The sequence below is a fragment of the Staurois parvus genome, unplaced genomic scaffold (genome assembly GCF_062004578.1).
Source record: "Staurois parvus isolate SC_StPar_1 unplaced genomic scaffold, SC_StPar_1.0 ptg000135l, whole genome shotgun sequence".
In the NCBI taxonomy this organism is placed as follows: Eukaryota; Metazoa; Chordata; class Amphibia; order Anura; family Ranidae; genus Staurois; species Staurois parvus.
Window position 1 is genome coordinate 6,456,726 of NW_028317931.1, and position 26,586 is coordinate 6,483,311.

Consider the following 26,586-nt stretch of genomic DNA (forward strand, 5'->3'; position numbering starts at 1 on the left):
GTGCCCATCAGTGCTGCCTATCAGTGAAGCCTCATGAAGGAGAAAAATTACCTGTTTGCAAAATTTTATAATAGAAACAAAGAAAAAAAAAATGTTTTCCCATTTTTTGCTCTTTTTTTGTTTATAGCGCAAAAAATAAAACACACAGAGGTGATTATCAACAAAAGAAAGCTCTATTTGTATGAAAAAAATTTCATATGGGTACAGTGTCGCATGACTGTGCAATTGTCATTCAAAGTGCGACAGCACTAAAGGCTGAAAATTGGCCTGGGCAGGAGGGGGTATAAGTGCCCTGTAGGCAAGCAGTTAAATGATTTATATGCTGGACCAAATGGGAGAAAAGTGAAGTTCATTGGTAGGGAGGGTATTCCTGAGGCTCTTTTCAACTCTTCTGGATCAGTTCTGCCAAAAACATCCACTTTGTAGCTTGGAACCAGGGGCAGACTGACCATTTGGAAACTCGGGCACTGCCCCAGGGCCCGGGGTCAGTAGGGGGACCCATGAGATGCCCCTGGTACCTTTTTCATAGGCTTTTTTGAGTTTGGGCAAGGACACAGGGGCCCCATGATCCCCTATTACCCAGAGGCCCCATAAGTTGTCAGTCCGCCCCTGCTTGGAACATGGCATTGGATACAGGGGAACAGAAAAATACCACCAAACATGGATAAAAAAAAAAAAATCCCAATGTGAACAAAGTATAGAAAAGACCAGATATGAATTCCAACAAAGTTTAAAATAATATTTCGATAAAGCCAAGCATTGCAATGTAAGGAACAAGGAGAATACAGAACATCACCAATGACAGAGAATCATTCTTTTCACAACAGTTGAGTTCGTGATAAAGGAAGACCCTGCCCTTCGCAGGGTGCAGCCTTCGGCCTCAAGGAAAACACATGCATGACTCACTGTGGGGAAACGAAACTAACCGTTCAGCATAGTCATCAGATCTCACATACGAGGGACTTCACCAGATCCTGCGCACTCTAAGTTTTATGGGTAAGGGGGATTTCTGTTAGATATGCAAATGATTGACATGAAAACTAGCCTATGTTTTTTCTGTGGGTTTTTCTTTTTGAGCAAGAAGCTAAACTGTGTTTTAATGTAGATCTTCAATAAAGTCGAGAATTCTATTTCTGCTAGTTCTTTATTGTAACTCAGATATAGATATATACAGGATATATTATACAAGTTATGTAGGTTGTATGATACTGTATTGTTTACTCCATAATATTACTAGTATTTCTAACTCCGATACACTCCTGTCATTGATCTGTACATTGAAAACAGCTGGAAAACGAAAAGTAGAACTACAGGGATTTTTTTTTAACATTTTGGAATGAGTAAGGGAGGGTTGTGACTCCTGTCAGTTTTTATTTTGCCATCTGCGATTTCCCTTCATGTCTTGTCCTATATCCAAAACGAAAAGTAAGAGGAGACCCTCCAATCCCTGGTGGTCATAAGGGTCCCCAGAAACAGCATCCCCACTGGAAGATTTCCCCTCTCTTACTGTTCTTGTAACCTAAAATATGATTTCCTTTCACTTTCACTCTCAGTGTAAATGGAAATCCAAATAGAGAGGGGGAATCTCCCTACCGTGGGTACAGACAGCACTGCAAGCCTGACAGGTGTTGTAATCCCTCTCCACTCTATCCAAAACTAAAAAGGTTTGCCTTTAGTTGTATACTTTAAAGTGTTACTAAACCCCGGACCCTGCATCCACTATATCTGGTCACCCCAGACCCTGCATTCACTATATCTGGTTTCCCTGGACCCTGCATTCACTATATCTGGTCTCCCTGGACCCTGCATTCACTATATCTGGTCCCCCCCGGACCCTGCATTCACTATATCTAGTCTCCCCGGACCCTGCATTCATTATATCTGGTCTCCCCGGACCCTGCATCCACTATATCCGGTCACCCCAGACCCTGCATTCACTATATCTGGTCTCCCCAGACCCTGCATTCACTATATCTGGTCTCCCCGGACCCTGAATTCACTATATCTGGTCTCCCCGAACCCTGCATCCACTATATCCGGTCACCCCAGACCCTGCATCCACTATATCTGATCTCCCAGGACCCTGTATTCACTATATCTGGTCTCCCAGGACCCTGCATTCACTATATCTGGTCTCCCTGGACCCTGCATTCACTATATCTGGTCCCCCCCCGGACCCTGCATTCATTATATCTGGTCTCCCAGGACCCTGCATCCATCATATCCAGTCACCCCAGACCCTGTATTCACTATATCTGGTCTCTCAGGACCCTGCATTCACTATATCTGGTCCCTCCGGACCCTGCCTCCACTATACCCGGTCTCCCCGGACCAGGAGTGGACTGACAACTCATGGGGCCCCTGGGCAATAGGGGATCATGGGGCCCCTGTGTCCTTGCCCAAACTCAAAAAAGCCTATGAAAAAGGTACCAGGGGCATCTCATGGGGCCCCCTACTGACCCCGGGCCCTCGGGCAGTACCCGAGTTTCCAAATGGTCAGTCCGGCCCTGCACCGGACCCGCATTCACTATATCTGGTCTCAACGCACCCTGCATTCACTATATCCAGTCTCCAAGGACTCTGCATTCACTATATCCAGTCCCCCATGACCCTGCATCCACTATATCTGGTCTCCCTGGACCTTGCATTCACTATATCTGGTCTCCCCAGACTCTGCATTCACTATATCTGGTCTCCCCGGACCCTGCATTCACTATATCTGGTCTTCCCAGACCCTGCATTCACTATATCTGGTCTCCCCAGACCCTGCATCTACTATATCTGGTCTCCCAAGACCCTGCATTCACTATATTAGGTCTCCCCGGACCCCGCATTCACTATATCTGGTCTCCCAGGACCCTGCATTCACTATATCCGGTCTCCCAGGACCCTGCATCCACTGCATCTGGTCTCCCCGAACCCTGCATTCACTATATCTGGTCTCCCCGGACCCTGCATTCACTATATCTGGTCTCCCATAGTACACAGAACATGGAAATGCAATTATTTTAGTAAATATAAACTGCTAAATACCTTTTGTCATCAGCAGTTAGAGCAGTCTAACTTCTATCAGTATCCAGCAAAGCACTGGTTAAAGCTTGCAGGAGGAGTTTCCATTCTCCCCTGATTGTCCTATGAGACTGCATAACCACTGACCGTCTGTCTGGACAGCGCCGATTAACTGATCACATGCACCCTCCCCCCCCAAAAAAAACCCTCTAGCAATACATACCAAACTGAGCATGTGCAGAGTGATTCCTAGTGCTCTGTTCTATCAGCAGATGGATTGGGGACAGTAGAAGAAGGGAGGATCAGAGAAGACAAGACCAAACAGCCTTTTTACACAACACAGAGGATTAACCCCTTTAGGCACTGGTTAAAGCTTGTAGGAGGAGTTTCCATTCTCCCCTGATTGTACTATGAGGCTGCATATCCCCTGACACTTTTAGCAGGACTGCGGCAGACATTCTGACACTAGGGTGGAACTAACTTGGTGTCACTAACATCTGCAGTGACAACAACACAGTGATCAGTGCTAAAAAAAGCACTGACACTGTACTAATGGCACTGAGCAGGAAGGGGTTAATGTGAGGGGCGATCAAAGGGTTAACTATGTGCTGGGACTGTTTTACTAGGGGGCGGAGGGGGTGTTCTTCACTGTAAACACACTGATCGAGGTGGCTGTACTGTGCACAGAGCAGTGCGCTTGAGCTGACAGGAAGGAAGATTGTTTATAAACAAAACAATCTTCCTCCCCATTGGAGATGCTCAGTAATCACCGGGCGGCGGCGGGTAATTACCGGCCGGGACCTGGTGATTGACATCCGTGGCCGCGAATGGAGGTACGGGTAGGGTGCGCGTGCACCTTGCATGCGCCCATTACCCGGAAATGCAAAATCACGTTAAATATACGTGATTTTGCTAACAGGTGTCGCCCTGTAGCAGTGTATCTGCTATAGGGCGGTTCTTAAGCGGTTAAAGTAGAACTAAATCTAAAACTTTTCATTTTGGATAGAGGGAGGATTATAACCCCTCTCAGGTTTGTCTTTGGGGGGTTTTTGTAACCTGTGTTCCTTTGGGGAGATTCCTTTTCACTTCCTGTCCCGTAGCCAAAACAGAAAAAGGAAATCCCTCTAAAGTGAGGGAATGCCTGGTTGTTGTCAGGGTCTCAGAGTCACCAGAAATAGTGTCCCCATTGGAAGATTCCCTCCCTATAACTGTTTTTATGGAATCCCAAAATACAGGATTTTCTTTCATTTTCACTCTTGGTGATAATGGTAAACAGAACAAATAGAGAGGGTGAATCTTCCTAATTGGGACAGAGGCAGCAATAAAAACCTGACAGTTCTATATTTTATCTCCCCTGGTGCCAGTGTTCTCATTAGAGATGTGCACAATGGAAACATTTGTCTAATTCCTTTGTTAAGTCAATCATTTTGATTCGTCATATTTGTTATGTTGGAAGGATTCATTTTCAGAATTTGTTTCCTATATTCGGATTTGTTCCGTATTTACATTATTTTCAAATCAATTTGAATTTCAGATTTAGAAAGATGGCTGTTCTGTTCTATTCTTTTTTTTTTTTTTTTTTTTATAAATATTTATTAATTTTTCAATCCAAATACAAATCACTTTGACATTTCTATTAAAATGATAATCAAAACAGTGTCTTCCAACTTGCATTATTTGTTTATATCAATCCCCTCTACCCTTCCTCCCCTCCCACTCCCCCCCCTTAATCACCCAATGCCCCCCTCCCTCCCCCACTCTACATTTTTTCTTCTCTCCTTTACACCTTGTATTTCTATTATTTCTAAATCCAATTCCAGGGGTATTATATCTTCATATATTTCACCTTTTCTCTATATTCTTCCCATCCTTTCCATTTTATATTATACATCTCCATCTTGTCCATATGCATATAATACAGTTTTTCTGTGCCACAGATCTGATTCATTCTGCCCATCCAATCCTCCTCAGTTGGCACCTCTCTTTTTTTCCAAAACCTAGGTATCAGGCTCTTTGCTGCGGTCAGATAATGCCATATCCCCGATATCTTATATGATTTCACTGGGAGTTCTGAGATATGGAGGAGATATAATTCTGGGTCTAATCCTATGTTGATTTTAGTGATTTTCCCTATCAAATAAACTATCCTCCGCCAAAACACCTGTATTTCTGAACACTCCCACCACATATGATACCACGTGCCCACTTCTCCACAACCTGCTCCACATTAGGGGTAATGTGCCATCTCATCAAATATTTATAATTTATTTCTACTTCCCTCATGCTAATATTTTCGTTCTGTTCTAATCTATTATTTTCTACTCTATTCTTTTATTTTCTATCCTATTCTATTCGTTTATTTTCTATTTTATAGTTTTCTATTCTATTCCATTCTTCTATTTTCAAATCAATCTGCATTTCGAATTTTGGCAGACGGCTATATTTGCTTCATTCTATTCTAATCTGTTCTATTTTTTTCTACTCTAGTCTTTATTTTCTAATCTATTGTTTTCTATTATATTCCATTATTTTATTTTCTATTATTTTTAATTCTATTCTTTTATTTTCTATTATTTTGAATTCTATTCTTTTATTTTCTGTTTTATTCTATTAATTTCTGTTTTAATCTATTCTATTCTTTTCTATTTTTTATATTATATTATATTTTTCTATTCTGTTACTTTCTATTCTATTTTATTCTAGTGTATTCTATAAAACAGTCAAAGTAGGAATCATCATCTTATTTCACTTTTATACCTTACTGTATTTATTGCAATATGTTTCCATTTCAAATTTAAATTTATTTTTAAATGTGGATAATTATTTTTAATTATAATTTATTTTGGATTCAATGATATTCATTGCTACTGTGATTTAGATACATCTGAATCTCACAATAACAAAAATTTCACCTGAATTTTGATTTGTATTGAAACAAAAATCGCACGTGTCTAGTTCTCATTAACCAGGATTTGTCCCCCAAAGTGTGCAGGAAAAGTGGCACTGCCAATGGGGACAAAATCGTAGGTCCCCTGCAGTGTTCTCTGGTTCTTGCCCCTGACCTTTCCATCACTATTGTCCCATGGGGGTTACTTACTAAAACTGGAGAGTGCAAAATCTGGTGCAGCTCTACAAAGGAACCAATCAGCTTCCAGGTTTTATTCTCAAAGCTTAACTGAACAAGCTGATATTAGAAGTTGAATGGCTGCCATGCAGAGCGGCACCAGGTTCTGAGGGCTCTGTTTTTAGTAAATCTCCCCCATAGTGACATGGAGGTCAGCAAGATGAAGCAGTGAGCCCCCCCCAAAAAAATTCCGGGGGACGATTCCTGATCCCCTGAGCAGCCTGTGATGGTGTGAGCACTGGAAGAACTATTTACATTCTTTTTTCACAGGGAGCAGCTTTATTTTAGTTTGTAGATTCGAGGCAGCGTCACTTTAAATTACTAAGTAGTGTTTCTTGTAAAATACGTACAACCAAAATGTTGCCATAAAGTACAATCAATTATTCAGAATTTTCATTTTTGTGCTTTCATTTGTTGAAACCTGGTAAGAGATCAACGTTTACTGATCCCTTTTGTTTTGTTTCAAGGCATTGGTTGGCGAATCTTCCTTTTGTCGGGCTTATGAAAATTACCGATTATTTCCCTTTAACACCCAGCAAGGACACAGGTAATGTCTGTTTCTTGTCTTTTACAGCTGGTAGAGCCAATACAGAGTCCTTTTTTTGTGGTTTATAATAGTTGTAAACAACTTTAATTTTTTGGGTTACAATAGGGGGTTATCGGTGGTGGTAGATTTAGTATTCCTCATTTGGGAAATTTCTTCGTACTGTCTCGGTGGCTGTTGACTTTGGGACGGGAAGCGAAGAGGAATCTCTCCCGTGTAGAGACAGAAAGAAAATGTTGGCTGGGGTCCTAACCAATCCATGCGTGTTTTTTATGTTTGTCCAATTAAAAAACCACAAACAATATACACAAAAATCAATTAGTGCAAAACAATAAACTGATTACTAATATATTTCCATAACGTGATATTATCAATCACGCTAGTAATGCATGCATATCTTCACATATAAAGTCCTCAAAAGGAATCCTCAAAACAATCCATGATTCTATAGTGTCTTCTATGATATATATAAAAAAATGGAAAATAAAAATGTGAACCCAATGGAGAGATTTCTCTCATTTCCTGTTTCCCTGTAAGATGCAGGAGCCTCTTCTCCTGAGATCTGGGATCCTAAGCATTTCCCAGGATTGCTCCGGAAGGACCATTCCCTGGTCTAAACACATCACACATCCCATAGTTCACAGGCCATCTTGAGAGTAAGCAAGGCAGGGTGGCTATGTTACTACATAAAATGGGACCATAGAGAACAAACATAGTCACCCTATACTAGGATCACAACAGCAAAAAAAAAAAAAAATAGGAGATTTGGAAGAGTTTGAGAGGAAGGGACTTCTTGAGCTAAGAATAAAGACTTCAATAGAGTTTTCCTTTTTTTTTTAAACCAGCAGGTTAATGTCACCTTATCAATTGTCATAATGTTTAACCATTTCAATACCGGGCAATTTTACACCTTCCTGCCCAGGCCATTTTTCACGTTTCAGCGCTCTCACATTTTGAATGACAATTGCGCGGTCATACAACATTGAACCCAAATTAAAATGTTATCATTTTCTTCACACAACTAGAGCTTTCTTTTGGTGGTATTTAATCACCGCTGGGGTTTTTATTTTTTGCTAAATTAACAAAAAAAGACCAAAAATTTTGAAAAAAAACACGTTTTTCTTTGTTTCTGTTATAAAAGTTTACAAATAAATATTTGTTCTTCATAAATTTAGGCCGAGATGTATTCTGCTACATGTCTTTGGTGAAAATAACCCAAATTAGGATGTATTATTTAGTTTGTAGGAAAGTTATAGAGTTCACAATCTATGGTATAGATCTGAATATTGATCAATCCTGAAGTACTGGCAGCCAATCTAATTTCTTGAGGTCCAAGAATGTCAGAATAGTACAGATATCCCCAAATGACCCCTTTTTGCAAAGTAGACAGTCCGACGTACTTCATAAGAGGAATGGCGAGTTTTTTGAAGTTGTATTTTTTTTGTCATAATTTTTTGGAAAATTAAAAAATTAAAAAAATTATTTTCACTATTTTTTTTTACATACTGTCACCAGTGCAGTACAGCATCATCATATAACTGGCATGGCGGTGATCAGGGACACTGACTGGTGACAGTATGAAAAAAAATTATATCTATATATATTTTTTTATTTTTTTAAATTTTTTATTAATTTGTTTTATTTTTTTTAAGATTTTTTTTTTCATATTTTACTATGACCAAAGTAGTACAATGTTACCATAGTAACATCGTAGTACTTTGAGGAAGTGATCAGTATTTTTTTTTTTTTTACATAATTTGCTTATAGCAAAGAATTACTTTGCTATAAGCAAGCATTTACCTGAATTAAATCGATTCATTCAGGTTTTTTTTCTTTTTTTTTGTGCTTAGCTGTGATTTGGCACCAGCTAATCACATGACATGAGCATGTGACCTGCTGTGACCATTCACAGCTAGGCACTAGTATACAATGGATGGCATGAATGAAGCCATCCATTGTATACAACTGTCATGTGACCTGCTGTGATTGGTCACAGCAGGTCACATGGTACCGGCAACGGGGGCCGATACTCAGATCTGTCATCGGCCGTGTCCGAGGTACACGGCCGGTGACAGATCGCGCCTCTGCGCGGCTCTGCAACCACGCGAACTGCACATGTGCGGGAGGACGCCAAATGGCGTGCACCCGGAAAGCTACAGCATTTTTGCGGCCACCAAACGGCTATAGGCCGGGCGGCTAATGGTTAAAAAGTAAAAAACAAGTATTAATAAGACTGTTACATAGTTAGTCTAGCTGAAAAAAGACAAACGTCCATCCAGTTCAACCATAAAAACAAAACAAACAAAAAAGTTATATTCCTACACCCACAGTTGAGGAAAAAAACCCAGCAAAGCATGATCCAGTTTGCTTTAAGGACGATATTCCACGGCACAGCTTGGTGTCATCTGCAAAGACTGAAATTGGATTTTTAATCCCAGACCCTATATCATTTATAATTATATTAAAAAGTAAGGGTCCCAACACTGAACCTTGGGGTACACCACTGACAACCCCAGACCATCCAGAGTATGAATCATTAACCACTACTCTCTGAATACGATCTTTTAGCCAGTTTTCTACCATTTACAGGCAGATTTTACAAAGCCTGTAGACTTTACCTTACACATAAACAGAACTAAAATCTGAAGTAAACTGACATAAACCAAACTGTAAACTGAATCCGTGTTTTTCCTTTGAAAAAAAATGTGACTGAACGGATGATGCCCATGTGAAAGGGACCTAAATATTAATGTATTGTTCAAGTATTTGAATGAGGGGAAAGTGGACACAATCCCATGCAAGTGGGCTCCTTATTGTTTGCCCCCTTAGACATCCTGTAGCTAGTAAAAGCAGAGGTTACAGAGTTTTCCTAAAAAAAGATGGTTTTACATTTTCTTGTTTTTTTTGGGTCATTATTCCAAACATCACAATTTTAAAGCACTATTAAAGTAGAATTATGGGTAAACCAAAAATTGTATATATGTTGCATTCTGTCACTAGCATTAACACCACATTTGGCCCTAACATTGTTTTTATACCTGTGAATCCAGCAGAAGAATATTACATTATTTTTCCACTTCCTTTAACAGGATGACAGCCATCTCAATTGTGCAGTTCAATTGCACAGTAGGGTTGTCACCCCGTGGAAAGGTTTTTTGCTGGACTTTAAGTAAATTCGGTCATAAACAGAGCAGTTTTCTTTCCTGCAATCACGGGTTTACATGTAAATGTAGAGATAAAATGTAAATACCGCACAAATACAAGAACACAATATTGTTTGCTACAGTGGTCCTTTAAATATTGTATCTTATTATTCTAGGTTCCTATTTTATGTTTTTTTTTTTGGTTTTTTTTTAATCCTTTAAGCAGAAGACAAGTCTGCCATCTCAGGAAATCAAAGCCAAAGAATGTCTCATGGAAACAGTGGAACATTATCCATACAGACGCCTAAAAAGAGGAAGGTTAGGTTTACTGATCAGGAACTCCATACTCTTGTAGATACAATCCTGAAATACAGAGAGCAGTTGTTTGGACCTAAAACAGCCAATGCTGCAGGAAAAGCTGGTATCTGGGATGAAGTGGTAAGAACTGTTAATATGGGAGGTAATATTATGCGAACACTTCCAGAATGCAGAAAAAAATGGGATGATTACAAAAGAAAAATTAAAAAAATAATTGATAAGGCAATGTCACAATTTTCAGCCACTGATAACATTTCTATGGAAGACATATTGTCCAAAAGACAAATGATGGTTGCTCAGTTTTTCAAATGGAACACAGAAGGCACCAATTCTACACAGTTTCCTAATTGTTCTATCAAGGAAAAAGGTAATTATTCTTTTCAAATTCAACTCATATTATGTGCTAAATAAAACATTATAGAAAGTTTCACTATATGTGACCTCCATATAGGTGAGGATTGTAAGGAATTCCCCCTTTCCTGGAATCCTTATATTCTTATTTCTATATTATCTCTGTGCTGCGCAGCGTCTGCTGCATTACAGCTTATAAAGATAAAAACCACAAACCCAAATTATCCAATAGTAAGACAAACTCAAATTATCCAATAGTAAGACAAACTCAAATTATCCAATAGTAAGACAAACTCAAATTATCCAATAGTAAAGCGTACCTTTAACTTCTACCCAGATACTAGACAAGGTGCACCTTTTACTTAAACTGTTAAAATGTTAACCTCAGTCAGTACATCCTGTCATTTTTGGCTGTGTCCCCAGATCTCTTATCTGAACATCTATCTCTGTTCTACGATGTTTTGAAGACACCTGCAGTCTAGCGTTCTTCCTGTAACATTTTGCGGTTGTACTTGTTACAATTAAAATTTTCCATATAGACTCGACAATAATGCTGACATTTCTTTACTTAAGACATAAAAATTTCATCTACTTAAAGCATCACTCTAACTCTTATCACAATGCAAGCATAATGAATCTGAATCAATAGCCCTAGCTCATATTTCCCCACAATCCCCTCTTTGAGCATATTGAACCTTTGTTCAACATGATCACTCAGAATACCACACCTCCTCTCTGGATCGTCCAAACAAAGCAAGCCTGGAGCCATCTGTTGGAGAGGTGGAGTCTGGGCTCTTGTGCTTAACTGCTAGCTTCATAGTCTTACCCACTCCCCATATAGCAAATTTTAATAAATAAAAATTGCAAAAAGAAGTGCTAGTGTATAAAGTGCAATTAATTATTTTATAAATCTTCGGAATACCCCGGTACCACTTACGAATATTTTGGCACCTTCCATTATTTGATTGGTTGTCAGAAGAAAGGGGGTCCTCTGTTATCTCGGAATCCCCTTTGTCCTGAGATTCATCTTCCTCCGGGTCTTGAGGCCTTTGGGATGGAAGCTGTCTATGTCTTATAGGATTCTTTCATTTGTCATCAGTAAGTCTCATTTTGAACCGAAAATGTGCACTAAGTGGATGAGGTTCATTCAGTGTCTTAATAGATGGATCTTCTAGCATACTGATCATATGTATGTTAACAGTCTCAGTTATGTATAACCCAATGTCTGTGGGTCAGTGGGATGCAATGGGGTGGGGTATCCATTCATCCAACAGGTAAAAGTGTGCTGTTGTGTTGGGGGTATCAGTTTCAAGAGTTCTGGGGTGGGATGTCAGGGGGCATAGAAACTGTGTTCTCTTGTTCTGGCGAACCTCTTGGGGAGTCCCTCATCTCTGGGTATGTCTTCAACCTCGATGCATGGATCCATTGTGGAGTCTGGTCAGTTAGAACTGCTGTTCTGGCGACTTTAAGGACTTCAAATGGGCCTTGACAAATGGGTCCCATCTTTTTCCTTGCAGCCAGTTGTTTGATCAGAACTTTGTCACCCGGCAGGAATGGATGAGTGGGATCTGTGGAAAGAGGAGGACAGGTGAGAGACATCTTTTCTTGGTTTTCAGATAACACACTTACCAGATGTTTTACGTATTCCTCCTGTAAAGCAGAAAAGTTAGTTTCGTCACCTGGGGTTTGGCAGTCATTTGGTGGTCTACCTATCAGTATTTCATATGGGGAAAGTCCAGTCTTTTTATTAGGGGTGGTCTTTTTGGTAAAGAACTGCAGGGAGATATAGCAGACAGTTCTTTAAAGTTCCCCCTGTGGCTTTCTTCAGTCTGTCTTTTATTGTCCTGTTCATGCGTTCTTGAAATCTTGCATAAACAATGTCATGTTGTGTGTGGGTGTGCATGACAAGGCTGCTTCCTTTGCTGCTGTCTGCTAAATTGTTACCTCTGGCTAACGGATCATGTTATAATCATGTACTACCCCAAATGCATATCTGCTGTCAGTGTAAATGTTCACTCTTTGGTCAGCAAAAAGTTGACAGGCGCGCGTTAACGCGACTAACTCAGCTTGCTGTGTTGAATTAGCATGAAGCGGTTTGGCTTCAATGATTATGTCTGGTAGCATCACTACAGCATAACCCGTTTGGTAGGTATGATCATCTGGTCTGACACAGCTGCCATCAACAAAAACATCTATACTGCCCGATTGGGGTATGTCCTTTAGATCATCTCTGGGTGAAGTATTGTCTAACACCATTTCCTCACAGTCATGTAGAGGGGGTACAGTCACCATTTCTCCTCCCGTCTCACCCAAATTTAGCAGCATGTGTAGCAACCTAAGCACCGGAGCCATTTCCGGACAAGTTTTAATCTGCAAGTTGGCAGTGCTAAGAATACTACATATCCACTCAGTCTCTGTGCTGTCATGTGCTGTGTCGTCATATTGTGCACTAGCGCTGCTATTGAATGTGTGGTGTATAACACAGTCGGTGATCCCTGTGTCAGTTTACTTGCATCCTTTACAGCCATTGCACAAGCAGCCATCGCTTGCAGGCAATGAGGCATGCCCAAAACCACACAAGGCAACTTCTTGGAAAGGTAAGCCACTGGTCTATTTTTCCCACCGTGTTCCTGTGTGAGTACGGCTGCAAATGCGTCCGCTGACACTACACTGTAAAGCTGAAACTCCTTCTCATAGTCCGGTAGTGCTAAGGCTGGGGCATTAGTCAGTGATCTGATCAGTCTACCAAAAGCCTCCTTCCTCTCCGGGGTACACTCTATCTGTTGTGGGGCCCCTTGTTTTGTTGTATCCCTGAGGATCGAATCATAGTGGGAACAGTCAGGTATCCACTGCCTGCAATATACTATTGACCCAAGGAAGGACATCATTGCAGCCTTGGTTGTTGGTAGTGTGAGGGACATTAGGGCTTTTACCCTGGCTGGGGAGACAGACCTTTCTCCTCCTGAAATCAGGCAACCCAGGTATTCCACCTGTTCCTGTACCCATTGTATCTTCTTTCTTGAGGACAAATGGCCCTTTCCGGCTAGTTAATCTAGCAAGTGTCTTGAGTCTACCTCACAGTCTTCATGGCTGACCATTAGGTCGTCTGCATATTGGAGTAAGGTGGATCCCCTCTTTGGCTCCCAACTGTCTAAAGATGCTTTCAATACCATTGAGAAAGCAGCGGGACTATCCCTATAACCTTGAGGAAGACGAGACCATGCTCTGGGCATTTACTTCAACCGGAATGCTAAAGAAAGCATTGGACAGATCTATTACAGTGTAGAATCGCGAGCTGCTGGGAATAGCCCCAAAAATTTCCGTAATATCTGCTACCAATGGAGGTAGGAGAATAATTGTTCCTTCCTGAGATCCTGGACTAGCCTCAATGAACCATCTGCTTAATTAATAGGTGTGTTCCAGGGACTTATTGTCGGTCTGAGAACACCCATGTCAGATAAATTTGTATGGCTGGTCTTATACCTCTATCTTTTCTTCAGACAGGGGATACTGTTTTTGAAAACAAGGGACCGCGTCTTGTTTTAAGTTTGGCTTGTAAGGGGTGCAATTGACAAAGCCTACTGCAGTTTTGTCCTCCGCCCAAATTAGGTGGGAGGTCAGGTCATTTGGTAGAAGCATGTAAAGTCCTATATGGTCCTTTCTCTTTGGATTAGTCAGTTCACACATCTTAGTCTTAGCTGTCAGTCTTCCTTGATTGTCAAATGTTATGCTGATCATGAGCTCAGACATTAATTCTCTACCCATCAACGCAACTGGGCACATGGGCAGGACTGCAAAGGTTAATTTTGCAATGAGTATGTCATCTGGGGTTAGGACACAAGAATTTAAGATCCTTAATCAATCCTACTGGTAAGGGTACCTGTACCTTTGTGTCCCCTACTGTAATGAGTGGAAGTGTTATGTTTGATATTCGGTCTTTTTTTGTTTTCTGTTCAACCACTACAAGTTTGTCTTCTGCTGCTATCTGTTCTACTGTTTCATCTGCCTTCCCTTGATCAGTCAAAATTTTCCTTTCTGCTAGATTCATCTAATGCTTTCTGGTGCTCGGCTTCCCTTTCTTTATCTTCTGTTTGTTCCCTCTCCTTCTTCCCTCTACCTTTGATACTCTTCCTCATCCTCCTTTCTCTGTCCGTCTTTCTCTACTGCTGTCCCAATAACCACTGCAGTTGTCAGTGAACCCAGATCCGGATAAATAGTCAACGGATCATTTGTTTTAGGTTTCTCATGGTCTGTCTCCTTCTCCGCTGAGTATAATACGTAGGGCGGGGTGCAGTCGGACTAGGAGGGGGTGGCAGGTCAGGTATGAGGACACTATTGTCATAGGCTGGAGGTACCGTCTTTTTCACATATATGTGGGAAGTCAGGGGAAATTTAGTTCTATATTCCTTCAGTGCTTTTTCACATTAAACATTAAAACGTTTTTTCATATAATTTTCATCCCAGACACCGGGGGGGGTAATTATGTTTTGGATGTACCCCACAAATTTTCTTTACCTCCTCACACTGTAGCTCTGAGCCTGGACCTGCCGGGGCCAAACAACTTATTTCAAGTTGGCTTGCTCTTTTCCTCACCAATTCCCAAAATGGGTCTACATAATATTCCCCACAGGTGCCCGCAATATACATGTAAGGACATGGTTTAGTCTGCTCACCTTCAGACTCATCCTTGCCCAACTTATTTCCCATATCTACTTATCAATTAGAAAACAATTCGATAGAAAATGAATACAACAGATCAGATCATCAATATACACATAAACAATGAAATCAACAAGTATCACAATTCATTTGCATTATTCAATAACACGGGGTAATTATATAGATCCTATATACAATATATGAGTAAAAATATGAGGATGCAGACAAGGATATGGACACCAGTCACACGTTACTCTTGCAATACGCCTAATTCTTACTTCAAACATTTAACAAACAATTATCCACAATACAACGTTGCTTTTATATACAATTAGCACCGGCACACCTCAGACATTTCCCTAAAAATGGAACTTAGCTCCGTTTTAATTTCCCCTGCCTCTTTTATTTCTTTACTATATTGAGCGAGAACAGAACCCCTCAATGTTTCCTGTACAGTCTAAACTGTCACAGATCTGATAAACCTGCGGAGAACGAGTCTGACCCTTCCCGCAGTTAAAAATAAAAACCTCTATTCACGGCGCGAGACAGAACTCCGCCTTTATGTACCTCATAAAAATAAAAACCTCTATTTACGGAGTGGGACGGAACCCCTCCTTTACAATACACTACACTACTACTTTCTCTTTCACTATACGTGAGACGTCACCGTATCCAGAGAAGGCAATATCATAATATATCAAAGGTATATTGAAACGATATTACTCACCTGGATTAGCGGGACCCCACTTCTGGTACCAGCTGTAAGGAATTCCCCCTTTCCTGGAATCCTTATATTCTTATTTCTATATTATCTCTGTGCTGCGCAGCGTCTGGGTGTGGCACGGGCTCGATCGCGATCGGGCAATCAACATAACCAACACTCAAGTAGGATACAGGAAGATTGCAAAGTTTATTACGTACATTACAGCTTATAAAGATAAAAACCACAAACCCAAATTATCCAATAGTAAGACAAACTCAAATTATCCAATAGTAAGACAAACTCAAATTATCCAATAGTAAAGCGTACCTTTAACTTCTACCCAGATACTAGACAAGGTGCACCTTTTACTTAAACTGTTAAAATGTTAACCTCAGTCAGTACATCCTGCCATTTTTGGCTGTGTCCCCAGATCTCTTATCTGAACATCTATCTCTGTTCTACGATGTTTTGAAGACACCTGCAGTCTAGCGTTCTTCCTGTAACATTTTGTGTTTGTACTTGTTACAATTAAAATTTTCCATATAAGCTCGACAATAATGCTGACATTTCTTTACTTAAGACATAATAATTTCATCTACTTAAAGCATCACTCTAACTCTTATCACAATGCAAGCATAATGAATCTGAATCAATAGCCCTAGCTCATATTTCCCCACAAGGATGTTTTAAGAGAAGGATAGATACTGTTTACTAGATAGCCCAGGAGGTGTGAAAGCAAACAACTTAGTCCACATCAGGGGCGGACTGACCATTTGGAAACTCGGGCACTGCCCGAGGGCCCGGGGTCAGTAGGGGGCCCCATGAGATGCCCCTGGTACTTTTTTCATAGGCTTTTTTGAGTTTAGGCAAGGACACAGGGGCCCCATGATCCCCTATTGTGGGGGGGCCCCATGAGTTGTCAGTCCGCCCCTGGTCCACATACAGTATTTTTCTGTTTTGCTAATCTCTACCATACAGCTGGCAGTACAGTGAATTTCAACATTTAAAGTGTTACTAAACCCAGGACCCTGCATTCACTATACAGTGAAGGAAATAAGTATTTGATCCCCTGCTGATTTTGAATGTTTGCCCCTCACAAAGAAATGATCAATCTAAAATCGAATGGTAGGTGTATTGTAACACTGAGACAGAATGGCAACAAAAAATTCAAAAGAAATGCATGTCTAACAAATTATGCACTTATTTGCATGTTCATGAGAGATATAAGTATTTGGTTCCCTTCACAAAACATGACTTAGTACTTGGTGGCAAATCCCTTGTTGGCAATCACAGAGGTCAGATGTTTCCTGTAGTTGGCCACCAGGTTTGCACACATCTCAGGAGGGATTTTGGCCCACTCCTCTTGGCAGATCCTCTCCAAGTCTTTAAGGTTTGGTGGCTGACGTTTGGCAACTCGAACTTTCAGCTCCCTCCACAGATTTTCAATCGGATTAAGGTCTGGAGACTGGCTAGGCAACTCTAGGACCTTAATGTGCTTCTTCTTGAGCCACTCCTTTGTTGCCTTGGATGTGTGTTTTGGGTTATTGTCATGCTGGAACACCCATCCACGACCCATTTTCAATGCCCTGGCTGAGGGAAGAAGGTTCTCACCCAAGATTTGACGGTACATTGCTCCGTCCATCGTCCATTTTAATGCGGTGCAGGTGTCCTGTCCCCTTAGCAGAAAAACACCTCCAAAGCATAATGTTTCCACCACCATGATTGACAGTTGTGATGGTGTTCTTGGGGTCATAGGCAGCATTCCTCCTCCTCCAAAAACGGCGAGTTGAGTTGATGCCAAAGAGCTTGATTTTGGTCTCATCTGACCACAACACATTAAACCAGTCCTCCTCTGCATCATTCAGATGTTCAGTGGCAAACTTCAGATGGGCCTGGACATGTGCTTTCTTGAGCAGAGGGACCTTGCGGGCACTGCAGGATTTCAATCCTTGTTAGCATAGCGTGTTACCAATTGTTTTCTTGGTGACTGTGGTCCCAGCTGCCTGGAGATCATTGACAAGATCCTCACATGTAGTACTGGGATGATTCTTCACTGTTCTCATGATCATTGACACTCCACGAGGTGAGATCTTTAATGGTGCACCAGACCTAGGGAGACTGACAGTTGTTTTGTGTTTCTTCCATTTGTGAATGATTGCATCAACTGTTGTCACCTTCTCACCAAGCTGCTTGGCGATAGTTTGGTAGCCCAATCCATCCTTGTGTAGGTCTACAATCTTGTCCCTGACATCCTTGGACAGCTCTTTGGTCTTTGCCATGGTGGAGAGTTTGGAATCTGATTGATTGTTCCTGTGGACAGGTGTCTTTTATACAGGTAACAAAATGAGATTAGCAGACCGCTTCTAATCTCAGCTTGTTACCTGTATGAAAGACACCTGGTAGCCAGAAATCCTGCTGAATGATAGGAGATCAAATACGTATTTCCCTCATGAACATGCAAATCAGTGCATCATTTGTTAGACATGCATTTCTTTTGAGTTTTTTGTTGCTATTCTGTCTCTCATTGTTACAATACACCTACCATTCGATTTTTAGACTTATCACTTTTGTGAGTGGGCAAAATTCAAAATCAGCAAGGGGATCAAATACTTATTTCCTTCACTGTATCTGGTCTCCTACAATACACAGAACATGAAAATGCTATTATTTTAGTAAATATAAACTGCTAAATACCTTTTTTCATAATCAGTTTAGTTGTGTGACTTCTATCAGTGCACTGGTTAAAGCTTGGACGAGGAGTTTTCATTCTCCCGATTGTCCTATGAGGCTGCAGGACCCCTGACCCGCTGTCTGGACAGTGCTGATTGGCCCTTTGCTGATCACATGCACTCTCCCAAGAAAAAAAAAACTCTCTAGTGAGCATGTGCAGCTTATTCCCCAAGGCTCTGTTCTATCAGCAGATAGATTGGGGACAGTAGAAGAAGGGGAGGATCAGAATGCGGACGATTAACCACTTAGGTTCCACAGTGAGTATAACAAGCTTGCTTTACTGCATATAGAGACTGATTTTACTGTTGTGGGTTTAATAACACTTTAAAGCTCAGGCATTCTTGTTTTTACACAGTCCTAGTACTAAGCTAAAGCTTACCGGTGTTTTCCAGGTGACATTCCTGATTCAGAAGATGATTTCATCCATAATCAAAAAGAAGAACTATCAGAATGCTTGATAGTGGACAGCCATGACGATGTGTGTGTTCCGCACTCATCTGCTGATGTGTCCAAGCAGCCATATGATCACCAATACACAAAAATGTTACAAGAGGCCATACACTCCTCTGTTAATGTTTCAAAGCCATTTGAGCACAAGAAAATAAAAACTTTAAAAGAGAGCATACCCTCATCTCCTAATGCATCAAAACTATTTAAGTACCAGACAGCTGAAACATCAAAAGAGATCATAGAACCTACATCCACTGAGCCTCCTCAACAGCAATTACCAAACTGGGACAGTAGGTTAGATCAGCTTATTTCCCAACAACAGCAAACAAATGAAATCCTCAACAATGTACGACAGAGTCTTTCTGAAAGCCGAAAGCTGCAAAAGAGAATGAATCAGGTGCTAAAAACCAACTTTTTAGAGTTGCAAAAATCAATTATGTCCAACCAGGAGACATCCAATAAGCAGAGCAGAGCTTTGGAAAATACTATGAAAAGTCTTCAAGCTAAGATGAATGAAATCAACAACCAGCTTCGAGTAAAACAACTGCAAGAATTGATGTCCAGCGATGAGTCCGATTTGGATTTAGGTACACCAAGAATGCTGAGCAGCCCTTTAAATAAAGAATTTACACCGGGTAACAAAAGAAAGATGGAACAGACCCCCTCATCTTCTGGCTCTTTGAAGAAGAAAGGAAAGAAAAATAATTTAAATGATTCAAAAACCTATTAATGGGCAAGTTGCCTATACAGTACATCCTCTCCTGGTCAGCTCCATATGTTCCAAGGATCCTAACAATTTTCAATTCACAATTTTACCTGCAGCTGCTATTGGAAATCACACGTGCATTCTACTCACTTTCTACTTACTGCCATCACTGCCTTCTTCTTGAGTGGGATGGGTTATGGATACACTGACAACAGATTTGTCTTCCTTTTAATCAGCAATTTTCTTGAGTTTATTCCCAGAAACTGATGAAGACAATTTTACTCACTACTTTGACCACCTTGAAATATATATTTTTTAAAAAGTGCATAAAAAGAAGCTCTCCATATATTACTGATCAGATTTAAAATGATATAGTTCTAGAGCAGGAGTCTCCAAACTTCCTAAACAAAGAGCCAGATTACTGTCCTTCAGACTTTTGGGGGGCCAGGCAATGGCCTGTAGTAGTAGAAAATGCCATGGAGTAAGAAAATTACATGGCACCTGTGGTCAGTGGGAGCAGGAATAATGCCCCACCATTGGTATTAGTGGGAGGAATATTACCAATTGTTGGTGTCAGTGGGAGGAACAGTGCCTCATTGTTGGTGTCAGTGGCAGGAATAGTCCCCTACTGTTGGTGTCAGTGGCAGGAATGGTGCCTCATTGTGGTGTCAGTGGCAGGAATAGTGCCCTAGTGTTGGTGTCAGTGGCAGGATTAGTGCCCTATTGTTGGTGTCAGTGGCAGAAATAGTGCCATATTGTTGGTGTCAGTGGCAGGAATAGTGCCCTAGTGTTGGTGTCAGTGGCAGTGTAACGGAACCGGAACCCAGACCGCACTGAGTTTTTCTGTTATTACACAGCTTCCCCTTTCCGAACACCATCCACGGACCACACCCTGAAATCCCTCAGGAAAAAGACAACACCCAGCTCTTCTTAAGACAGAAAGCCAACTCTTTTTATTTTAACACAAAACACAGGATATATACAGAGGGCAGGGAAACACAACCAGGAACAGGAAATACATCATCAGCCCGCCCCATCCCACCAAGACACAGAACAATGGGATGAAACACATGATAAAGGACATTGACCAACCCCCACACCAATACACAAACAGTACATCCCATAATAGTTGGCTGGACAGGAAGACACAGCAGAATGGGGGGTAGCACATGGCAAACAGACAATGGACAGCCATGTAGCCTAGACAAAGGAACACACACTATACACAAGACTCAGACATTCATATACACGCCCTGTACCCCTTACACAGGCACAGGGTGGGTTAAACATAATGATTTGGGGAGATGATACAGAGGTCCCCCCAACCCCAAAAGTCACTCCCGTCACATATCTCCCCTTTCGGCAGGAGACTAATGCAGGAGTAGATCCCAGACGGATGTACTCTGAAGTTAGTCGGTACCTCCAGTCCCTCAATGCCAACACCCACACAGTACCCCATGCAAATTGTCCCACACCAAGCGTTACTCACCCAGCCAACCTCTGCCTCTCCCGTAGAACATACCCACCGCTGGGGAGAAATACGGACTGGTCCTTCTCCCGGAAATCCTCTCAGCTGCTGGAGAGAAGACAGGGTGGCTGGGCCGCCTTCATCCTTCTGTGGGGGATCTGGGCCAAGTGTCCAGCATCCCTAAGGTATCCAGGTGGTGGCTGTAGTTACTAGGCAGAGGCCAGCGGCTCTCTGTCCTGTTGCCAGCACTTCTGCTGGGGACCCCACATCTGCTCCGGCTAACCATAGGGGAAGGAGGCTGGCTTCCTCCACTCCCAGACTGTGGATCTGCTGCTGGGATGGCATTTCTCTGTCTCTGTCCCCCTGGTGCACAGATCCTGGCTTGGGAGGGAAAACAGTTTCCTCCACTCTGGCTGACTGTGGGGCAGAGAGGACAACAACCTCCTCTCCCTTCTCACCCTGGGCCTCTGAAACTACCACAGGTGTGGGGCAGAGGTCCTGGATCCTCTGTCCGGTTGTCAGCGCTTCAGCTGGCAGCTCCCCGGCTGGTTCCTCCTCAGAAAAAAAATCAATCAAATCCCCAGCCTCTGGAACTGGGGTTTGGGGATCGGGGCTCACCATATCCTGTCCGTGGAACTCAGGAGACATTACCAGTGCTGGGCAGTTCAGTACTGTTTGGCCCTGTTGCCAGGTCTACTGCTGGTTCCTCCTCAGCCAAGAGGTCTATCAGATCCCCAGTCTCTGGAATTTCCACTGCTGATTCTTGGGCATGCTGCCGAACATGTCCTAGCAGTTGCCTGTATGCCCTTTCTAGATCCAGTTCTTTCTTCAGCAGGTATTCCAGATCTGGTTTAAGTTCTGAGACCCCTGTGAGACTGAACATAGCCTCTCTGCCTTCTCGTAACTCCTTCAGAGTAGGTTCTCCTCTATCGCCAAACACAAAAAGATCTGTAAGGCTCTCCCACAGCAATCCAGGCCCACCAAAGTCAAGTCCCTCAGGAGAGCACTCTGTTGACACCCCTAAATATTCCTGCTCTGTGTACCACCGCAGAGCCTGATATCTATTGTCCAGTTCTATCTCCTGCTGAACCAGCCTGTCCAACTCAGCCACCCATTGCTCCTGGGGTTGCTCTCCCAGGAATGGCATCCGTGACTTCCAATTGTCCCTGGCCCGTTCCCCTGGGGTTGGGTAGCACTTGCCTTTGTCCATACCAGCAGCCTGGACCGCTCCTCTCCAAGCACCTCCCAAATCCGCTGCTTGAGCTCCAGGTACTGATCCGTAGACACAGTCCTGGGGTATGTTGCAAGGACGATCTGCAGCAGCCCTGGGAACTCTAATGCCAGGTCCATAGCTCCACTGGGGTGACTGACGTCTTTTCCTGCTCTTGAATCCCGGTGGTGGTTTGGATGTGTTTACAGTTGGAAGCACAATCCCACCGCTTGCCACCAATGTAATGGAACCGGAACCCAGACCGCACTGAGTTTTTCCGTTATTCCACAGCTTCCCCTGTCCGAACACCATCCATGGACCACACCCTGAAATCCCTTAGGAAAAAGACAACACCCAGCTCTTCTTAAGACAGAAAGCCAACTCTTTTTCTTTTAACACAAAACACAGGATATATACAGAGGGCAGGGAAACACAACCAGGAACAGGAAATACATCATCAGCCCGCCCCATCCCACCAAGACACAGAACAATGGGATGAAACACATGGTAAAGGACATTGACCAACCCCCACACCAATACACAAACAGTACATCCCATAATAGTTGGCTGGACAGGAAGACACAGCACAATGGGGGGTAGCACATGGCAAACAGACAATGGACAGCCATGTGGCCTAGACAAAGGAACACACACTATACACAAGACTCAGACATTCACATACACGCCCTGTACCCCTTAAACAGGCACAGGGTGGGTTAAACATAATGATTTGGGGAGATGATACAGAGGTCCCCCCACCCCCAAAAGTCACTCCCGTCACAGGCAGGAATAGTGCCGTAGTGTTGGTGTCAGTGCGAGGAAAAGTTTTCCATCATTGGTGTCAGTGCAAGACAAAGTGCCCTAGTGTTGGTGTTAGTGGGAAGAAAAGTGCCTTGTATCAGTGGGAGGGATAGTGCCCCAAGGGCCAGATAAAGGTAAGAACCACAGCTGGCTTGCAGGCTGTAGTTTGGAGACCACAGTTCTAGAATATTAAGATAAGATGGAAAGGAGGGTTTGTGAATGGTACAAAATTTTTGGGCCTCATGCACACTGCAGCTCAGAAAAGCTTCAGGTGTTTGAGGTGTTATCCTATAAACTCTCCTCCATGTTTGCCTTTATATCCATGCACACTATAGGCATTTTCAGGAGTTTAGTGGCAGGGGAGGTTACAGGCAGAAAAAACAAGTCACCTGTGCATTCAGGAGAGGAGCTTTTGGGCGGAAAAAAAAAATACTCAAAAGCTCCTAAATGCGCATTAATGCTAGGCGTGTTCCTCTGTTATTGCATTCTAATGATCAGAATTCTGTCCAATAGAATGTATTAATGCCAGATGCTGGAACTTCCATGCAAACCATGGCTTTTTACTGCATTTTTCCTGCTGCTAAACTCCTGTAGGAGAAAAAGCATCAACATCATACAATGTGCACAAGGCCTTAAGCATTGGTATAAGTATTTAAATTAATATCCATTATAATAGACCACTTCTGTAGTACAGCTCCTATGAATGGAAGAGCTGGGCATCACCATCAGGCATAGGCGAGCACTCTTGAGTGCCTGTCTAAGTTCCCTCAGTTTTATTAACCTCAGCCACACCGGCAGATAACCATGGCTTTGGTGGATTGGAGGATGAAGATTTCAAGGAAGGCAGGAGCCAGCAGCACAAGGGACACATCATACATGTTTTGTCCCTTGAGCTTTTTTGTTTTTGTTTTTTTTCTTTTAATTCTGACTAAACTTTGGACTTTAATGACTAATTGCTTATTGACAATTTGTAATTGCAAGAATTCAAATGGCAATAGCATTGCTGATAGAGTGATTCATTTATTTAAAGTGTAATAAAAAAAATAATAGTCACAAGACTAATGCTGCAATAAGAAAAAGACTGCTGGGAACAGCAATAACCCAATCACACAATCAGAAAATTACATCAATGACATTACTTGGAGGGTTCTGTATACAAGCATCTTAAGAACATCACATAGAAAGAAACCATCTTTGATTTTTTTATTTTACCAGTTTCAGAAAAACATAGCACTCTGCAACCCTAACAACTAGAAATGGAATATTAAATCATTGTGTATAAATTAAATGTATTTTAACAACTTTCTTTCAGCAAAAGTGAATTTAAAAGGGTAACACCCTGGTTCAGGGGAGGACTGACAACTCATGGGGCCCCCGGGAAATAGGGGATCAAAGGTACCAGGGGCATCTCATACTGACCCCGGGCCCTTGGGCAGTGCCCGAGTTTCCAAGTGGTCAGTCCGCCACTGCCCTGGTTTAAGTTACTGGTAAATAATTTTAATTGATATATGCAAGACTTGCAGTAGAGCTGTATTACTGCACGGTGTCGGCCTCTGTTTTACTAAATGTAATTCTTGCTTGACTTACCATTAAAGCGTATATAAAATAAAACACACACAAAAAATGTAACATATCGCAAGTTACCAGTCCTTAAAGGAGTTTCCTGCTTTAGTTTACCTTTTTAAGAGTTTTTTTACATTTATTTTCACCTGATAATCCTGCAAATACCACACTTCCTGTCACTTCATGTCTATGCTCATTTTTCCACTGTATGTATGGAAGAAGCCATGGTTGTTACACAGGCTGAACATGATACATATCTGCCTTTGTTCGTCCCCATTACATGGTGGATTGATGGGTTGAGCAATTACACAACAAAGAGAAGGATGTTTGTGCTTTCTCTTTCACTTACAAGTGACAGAGACATTGGATTTCTGGCAAGATTACCATGTATTTTCTGTATTAATCAGAAAAAAAACCAAAAACTAATGCAGGCACCATAACAAAGATTGGTATGCCACAATACAGTCAGGTCCATAAATATTGGGACATCGACACAATTCTAACATTTTTGGCTCTATACACCACCACAATGGATTTGAAATAAAACGAGCAAGATGTGCTTTAACTGCAGACTGTCAGCTTTAATTTGAGGGTATTTACATCCAAATCAGGTGAACGGTGTAGGAATTACAACAGTTTGCATATGTGCCTCCCACTTGTTAAGGGACCAAAAGTAATGGGACAATTGGCTTCTCAGCTGTTCCATGGCCAGATGTGTGTTATTCCCTCATTATCCCAATTACAATGAGCAGATAAAAGGTCCAGAGTTCATTTCAAGTGTGCTATTTGCATTTGGAATCTGTTGCTGTCAACTCTCAAGATGAGATCCAAAGAGCTGTCACTATCAGTGAAGCAAGCCATCACTAGGCTGAAAAAACAAAACAAACCCATCAGAGAGATAGCAAAAACATTAGGCGTGGCCAAAACAACTGTTTGGAACATTCTTAAAAAGAAGGAACGCACCGGAGAGCTCAGCAACACCAAAAGACCCGGAAGACCAACTGTGGTGGATGACCGAAGAATTCTTTCCCTGGTGAAGAAAACACCCTTCACAACAGTTGGCCAGATCAAGAACACTCTCCAGGAGGTAGGTGTATGTGTGCCAAAGTCAACAATCAAGAGAAGACTTCACCAGAGTGAATACAGAGGGTTTACCACAAGATGTAAACCATTGGTGAGCCTCAAAAACAGGAAGGCCAGATTAGAGTTTGCCAAACGACATCTAAAAAAGCCTTCACAGTTCTGGGACAACATCCTATGGACAGATGAGACCAAGATCAACTTGTACCAGAGTGATGGGAAGAGAAGAGTATGGAGAAGGAAAGGAACTGCTCATGATCCTAAGCATACCACCTCAACAGTGAAGCATGGTGGTGGTAGTGTCATGGGATGGGCATGTATGGCTGCCAATGGAACTGGCTCTCTTGTATTTATTGATGATGTGACTGCTGACAAAAGCAGCAGGATGAATTCTGAAGTGTTTTGGGCAATATTATCTGCTCATATTCAGCCAAATGCTTCACAACTCATTGGACGCTGCTTCACAGTGCAGATGGACAATGACCCAAAGCATACTGCAAAAGCAACCAAACAGTTTTTTAAGGGAAAGAAGTGGAATGTTATGCAATGGCCAAGTCAATCACCTGACCTGAATCCGATTGAGCATGCATTTCACTTGCTGATGACAAAACTGAAGGGAAAATGCCCCAAGAACAAGCAGGAACTGAAGACAGCTGCAGTAGAGGCCTGGCAGAGCATCACCAGGGATGAAACCCAGCGTCTGGTGATGTCTATGCGTTCCACACTT

At 42.1% G+C, this 26,586-nt stretch overlaps 1 protein-coding gene and 1 long non-coding RNA gene across 3 annotated transcripts; one reads left to right on the top strand and one right to left on the bottom strand.

Moving 5' to 3' along the window:
* The first annotated feature begins 563 nt into the window (after positions 1-563).
* Positions 564-24,845, top strand: LOC149466015 (uncharacterized). Of its 2 annotated transcripts, none has more exons than XM_089673095.1 (4): positions 564-996; positions 6,601-6,680; positions 10,044-10,505; positions 18,974-24,845. In XM_089673095.1, exons 2-4 carry the CDS (start codon positions 6,635-6,637, stop codon positions 19,759-19,761), a joined length of 1,296 nt encoding a protein of 431 aa, XP_089529221.1. In that variant the 5' UTR covers positions 564-996; positions 6,601-6,634; the 3' UTR covers positions 19,762-24,845. The 2 variants fall into 2 exon arrangements, with proteins under 2 accessions (XP_089529221.1, XP_089529222.1); XM_089673096.1 differs by having other exon boundaries at positions 10,047-10,505.
* Positions 11,038-16,885, bottom strand: LOC149466016 (uncharacterized). Its single transcript, XR_016312184.1, has 2 exons — positions 15,876-16,885; positions 11,038-12,057 (listed from the first exon to the last, which is right to left on the bottom strand). It is a non-coding gene; the product is annotated as an uncharacterized LOC149466016 (long non-coding RNA).
* Positions 24,846-26,586: the final 1,741 nt, after the last annotated feature.

What these genes read in the sequence shown, in the direction of transcription:
- LOC149466015 (XM_089673095.1), top strand. Translation starts at nt 6,635, where the DNA reads ATGAAAATTACCGATTATTTCCCTTTAACACCCAGCAAGGACACAG. An exon ending in AACACCCAGCAAGGACACAG is followed by an intron (nt 6,681 to 10,043) that starts GTAATGTCTGTT and finishes TAATCCTTTAAG; the next exon opens with CAGAAGACAAGTCTGCCATC. An exon ending in TTGTTCTATCAAGGAAAAAG is followed by an intron (nt 10,506 to 18,973) that starts GTAATTATTCTT and finishes GGTGTTTTCCAG; the next exon opens with GTGACATTCCTGATTCAGAA.